The following is a 5,566-nucleotide window of genomic DNA, read 5'->3' as shown; positions in this document are numbered from 1 at the left end:
CTGCAGCAACGGCGACGAAAACAAAATTACAAAGTAGACTGGACATAAAACACACACTTGAGGTGTCATTGTCTCCTTTTACCCCGAGATGGGACCGTCTGGTTGCAGAAAATCAAGCTCGGTGCTGTGGTGAGTCGTCATTTTCATGCACTTTGAATTTGCGTTGTATCGTATTTTGAAGGCATTAAACATTGCCATAGCGATCGGAGTGTTGCGGCCAGATTAGACGCTCCTTGTGTTTATTATTATATTTCGAAAACACCACAGTTTTCATGCAGCTCATACCATATTATTTCGTTGTATTATTTCCGCCACACCTTAAATGCCGGTCCCTGAAAATATTGTCTGACATAAACCGGTCCGTGGGGCAAAAAAGGTTGAGGGCCCCTGCCCTAGCGGATACTCCGTGAATTGCACCTTATTAAAAAATATTCATTCCAAGTATTTTATGCATTTTGTCACTTTTAAATGATTCTGCGGGCCTGATTGAACCTCCTTGAGGGCCGGTTCCAGCCCGCGGGCCGTATGTTCGACACTTGCTCTAAATTGTCCCTCAGTGTGAGTGTGAGCGCGATGCTTGTTCGTCTCTGGTGTGCCCTGCGATTGGCTGGCAACCAGTTCCAGGGTGTACCCCGCCTACTGCCCGAAGACAGCTGGGATTGGCTCCAGCACGCCCCGCGACCTTTGTGAGGGTAAAGCGGTTTAGTTAATGGATGATGGATGGAACGAAAATGTTTTTTTTTTTTCAATTTCATTTCATTGATTTTTATTCACTGAAATAAGAAGGGAAGACTAGGAACACTTGTCACATTCGCAGTACCATACTTTCCTGTTGTGAGTTCATCTTGAAGTGAGCCATTCGTGCGCAACTGTATCACGTGTGAAAGGAATGTTCAAGCGAGGTAATTGTCTTCTCGTCATAGGGGAGGAAATGAATAGAGGTTGGACGTTTTTATACACTTGCGCAGTCGTGTGTGACTGGAGAGTCGCCTTTTGTTGTGTATGTCCCTCAGAGACGTCCTTTAACGGTGATGTCAGAGCAGAGGGCTTTATGCAGAAGAAAGGTAACGTGTGTCTTGCGTTGTTGTTTTGTTTTTTTTTCCTGTGTTGTTTCCCGAAATATGTCTTTATTTCTTTTATAAATGTTTATAGCTGTATGTCAACATTGGATTGTGGCATTTTGTCTGCACGAAGTGTCGTAACTGCTTGACTGGCCGTGATTGTTTGCAAGTGATCTTTTGTGGCTGCCTAAAATATATTGTAGAGGGTTGATATACTTGGACTGTGCAAAGCGCTCATCGCACTCTTGTATGTCTGTGACGGTTTTGGACGTAGCAAAGCAATGAGATGTGGCGGACTTGGTCAGTGCATCTGGGCCGTCATGTTCCCCGCCGGACGCTCCCAAACTTCCACACGTGCTAGTCTGCGTCTCATGTATAAACGTCTGCCTGTTGACTTTTCTTTTTTTTCCAAGCCATACTGTACTCCCCTTATAGGAGTTCGGTCTGGGGTTAACCCCGTCTCGCTTCCATATGTTTTTCTTTTCATTTGTGAAAACTGGGCACCGCAAAAGGTCAACCGGCAGGCGCCCGTTCTGTATCCCCCCTGTTGGTCCTTGTTTGTCTGTGTCTCTCGGACGGCTGTTGTCTGTTCCATTTCCTTGCGCCTTGAGGTACGTTGGCAATGAAGCTATTCCGAATTTGATGCAATGATTCTCTTGACTGCAGCAAATAACAAAGTAAAGCCTCTGAATGTCCCTGACACAGGCAAGTCACATTACTTGGAAGGTGAGTCAGAATGTGAACACTGTTGCTTGTACACAGAGTTGGGTCTCGGGCGGGCCTGCTCACCCATCTCTTTTGTCCAAACGTGATTGTAAGCAAGCCATTCTGCACTTTCAGCCCACTCTGACGTAACAATGGGGCTAATTTACAAAATAACTGCCCCCACGCCGGGTTGCACACGATGCAATACGAACACAGCATGTTTCCTTACGTGTAATGTGTGTGATGTTTTTTTTAATTTGGTTACCTCCTTTGAGGAGCCATGTTATGTTTTTTTTTTGGGGTTGTATTTTTGCATGATTGGGGCGAATATTTCAATAGAAACTGAATCCGGAATTTCTGATCGCCTTTGTTAAGGGTTCGATGTTGTTCGAGGTCTGTACTCTCCAATTTTGTATGCTAAAGCATGCCCCCCCCTCGCCCCCCTCTCTTTGGTCATTTACCAAACATTACTGATGGTGGAGGCTCAAAGTAGGTGGATCTCGGCAATCAGACATCTGTGTGTCCATACATCACATTTGGACTAATGAGGTGCTTCAGAGGCCGAGAGGCAAAGAAAAGTGCTTGCACTGGGAGCTTGAAGGGGCCTCAAGGAGGCCAAATCAGTCGGCGAGCGGACTGACATCATCATGTCAGTCCGTCCGCGGTTGTCTGTGTGCTATGAGACTCGAAACGCCTCCTTGTAAACCGGAATATTTAGGTGAGCACTTTTTTTTTTTTTTTTTTTTTTTTTTTGTAATTTAAGACAAATTCATCCAATCAAAATGTGATCAAATGTTGAAAAGATCAGTGAGAATTTTATTCCGCGATGAAAATATGTCTGACTTTTTTCTTTGATTTCTTTTCCAGGTCCAGATAACGATCACAAGCCAAACTGTGAGCCGTCTGCGCCTGCTACAGCGGCAGAGGAGCCGTCCACCTCCCAGCCCCGAGCCGAGCATGAGACAAAGAACGTGACGGGCGAGCAGGCTGGCTCAAAGGTATGCAGCTCACCGTCAACCGGATGGTTGCTCACCAAATAAAAAAGTTGGCTTCAGGTTGAGCCATGTGTACATTTGCAATCCAGATTGTTTTTACATTAGTAGTCATGTTGTTGCTGATTTTGAGATCAATCTTAAAAGGCATTTTCCGCAGCCTTAAAAATACACTAACTGCACAGTAAGATAACTGTCTGTTTCTTTGGCAAGTGCAGCAAAAGACATAGAAAGGCTTCAAGTTTTACCTTTGCGAACATCAAAATTGTATTCAAAAATAAGAAATAAAAGACCGGACGTCCAAGAGACAACAGACAAAGGAGGAGGAACCCAAACTACAATCTGTACACTGTTAGAAAGAACAAAAATGGTCCAGATCTTAACAAAGGATGTAAAAGTTTACTGAGTTGGACATATGAACAATTAAATAAATAAACAGAAATATTGGTGCGCGATGTACATTGTGCTTCTGTCCTCATTAGGGTGAGCTGGAGCCGATCCCAATCGACTTTGCTTGGATTTATGAAGGGGATTTAACGCATGTCGCATCATCTGAATTTGGCAGCACAATCGATTTAGCGCATCTGCTTCACCGTTCGAAGGGACGGATCGCTGAACAGGCATTTTTGTTTTTCCACAAAAATAAACTCACTCAAAATTTTTAGAGTATTGAGATTGCCATGCATGTTGTTCCAAATCCACCTGAAACTTTTACGACATTTTCTCTTCAGAGATGAAGAAGTGAACTTTTTTTCAATTAAATATTTGTGCGGATTCCATATCTGCCCTCGTTTTTGTTTGTTTTTTTGTTTTTTTTAATGAGCAGGTCAGGTTTTCATAATGTTTCGAGTAATATAACAACAATAATATATGTTGTATCATACTATATTTAGTAATATTTATCAGTTAAGGGTTAAATCAAGCATCAGGTGATTTTTTTTTCCTGAAACATCATAGCTATAATTTACAATGCTTGGTAAAATCCATAGTGCAAATTTTAATTGGTCAAACTTAAAAACAAAATATGAAGATTTTTCAAAGACCTAAGGTGCTAGATAAAAAAATAAGCATTTTAAAATTTGCATCAAAAGTACATTTCGGGACGCATAAATGCATCTCAGATTAAAAATTGTTGTTGGGCAGCGTAATTAGACCAGCTCACGTTGCAGGACACAAGACCCGGTGCAAGCGCAACTCAGCCATGTCTGCCATCTATACATTGGCAAAGCCGCTTTTATGCCGCAAAGAGCCAAAATCTGCTAATAATGATGCCCAGTGAAATGCATAGTGAAAAAAAAAAATCCCCTCAAGGGTTGCGGGCATGCTGGAGCCTATCCCAGCTGACTTCAGGCAGTAGGCGGGGGATACCCTGAACCCAATGTCAAGGCATAGATGAACAACCATTTGCGCTCACAATCAAACCAGTAGAAAATTTAGAGTGTTCAATTAACCTGCCATGCATGTTTTTGGAATGTGGGAGAAAACCGGAGTACCCGGAGAAAACCCACGCAGGTATGGAGAGAACATGCGAACTCCACACGGGGAGGCCAGAGCCGGAATCGAACCTCACACCTCTGTACTGTGAGGTGGAAATGCCAACCAGTCGACCAGTGTGCCACTCATGCATTAAAAAAAAAAAAAAAATCCTGATTCAAAAAATACTGATAAACCTCCAATTTACTGAGGTTGCCCCCCCCCAAACAAAAGCCAAAACAAAGGAAAAACACAAACAAAAAAATGTAAATAAACATTGATAAAACAATGTGAATGACAAAATTGATCCACTTTCATAGAGGAAACATTTTTAAAATCCATTCATCCATGATCTGAAGCGCTTTTCACCAGGGTCGCGGACCCATCTCTCCTCCCAATAAATAACTAAACTTATTTTGGGTGGAAAATGAATCTAGGGGCCAGTCAGAGTGTGGTCGGGGGTGGCTATTGGTTGCCTCTTCCTGCTCTAAACAATCCCGATGTGTGAATGTGAGTCCAAATGCTTGTTTGTCGATGTGCCTTGCGTTTGGCCGGCAACCGGTTCATGCCAAGTGACCGCTGTTCTCCCCCCAAAGCCAACCGCTATAGGCTCCAGCTCTCCTGTATCCCTCGTGACGATTAGCGGTCTAGAAAATAGATGTATGGATTAAGATTGTATTGGAAAATGTTGTCCATCACAAAGTGGAAATCCACTCATCAGCAACCCTCGGTGAATGCCTTTTGCGTGATTCACGGACGGTCAGAAATGTCTCTTGCCTGCAGGACAGCTCAAGCGGCCGAAGTGGCGATGAGAGCAGTGACGCAGATAGCAGTGTATCGAGTGAAACTGAGGATGATGATGGAGATGAGGAGGAAGAGGAGGAGAAGGAGCCCTTGTCTTTAGATTGGCCAGAAAGCAGACGCAAGCAGGCCACTTACCTCCTCCTGCTGCCCATCGTGTTCCCACTGTGGCTCACGCTGCCTGACGTCCGCAACCCGGTGTGTATATTCACCCTCCTCGCACGACACCTGTGATTCTTGACTACTGCGATGTGAGCGATTCGGGTGTGCTGCAGAAAATTAGTAGTCTTATGACTACTTAAATAACTGCACTAGTGTTTTGCAACACAAATCTCACGACACACTACAAAACTGTTCAACAACGTAAAGACTGAAATCATGTCAACAGAAAATTCGGGTCAGAGACGGCTTTGGGTCCCCAAACCTATTTTTGATGCGGATTTTAAAAAAATGTCTATTTATTTTATTTATTTATTTATTTTTGCTAGCACAAGTCTCTGAGATGTTTTCGTTTCTTGTTTTTAAGTTTTTTAT

General features: G+C 43.3%; 1 protein-coding gene across 3 annotated transcripts in view; it reads left to right on the top strand.

The window, feature by feature from the left end:
• Positions 1 to 5,566, top strand: part of LOC109514466 (sodium/potassium/calcium exchanger 1-like) — a 19,954-nt gene that overhangs the window by 11,343 nt on the left and 3,045 nt on the right. Inside the window, exons 5-8 of one of the 3 annotated variants that reach the window (XM_019867595.1) lie at positions 1,014 to 1,064; positions 1,728 to 1,787; positions 2,634 to 2,764; positions 5,015 to 5,230. In XM_019867595.1, coding sequence (XP_019723154.1) covers positions 1,014 to 1,064; positions 1,728 to 1,787; positions 2,634 to 2,764; positions 5,015 to 5,230 — 458 coding nt within the window. The remainder of the gene's footprint in view (positions 1 to 1,013; positions 1,065 to 1,727; positions 1,788 to 2,633; positions 2,765 to 5,014; positions 5,231 to 5,566) is intronic. The other 2 variants (XM_019867596.1, XM_019867597.1) reach the window with 2 other exon arrangements.

Source organism: Hippocampus comes, unplaced genomic scaffold (genome assembly GCF_001891065.2).
Source record: "Hippocampus comes isolate QL1 unplaced genomic scaffold, H_comes_QL1_v1.1 scaffold2, whole genome shotgun sequence".
Lineage (NCBI taxonomy): Eukaryota > Metazoa > Chordata > Actinopteri > Syngnathiformes > Syngnathidae > Hippocampus > Hippocampus comes.
This window is presented reverse-complemented; position numbering and strand designations above follow the sequence as displayed.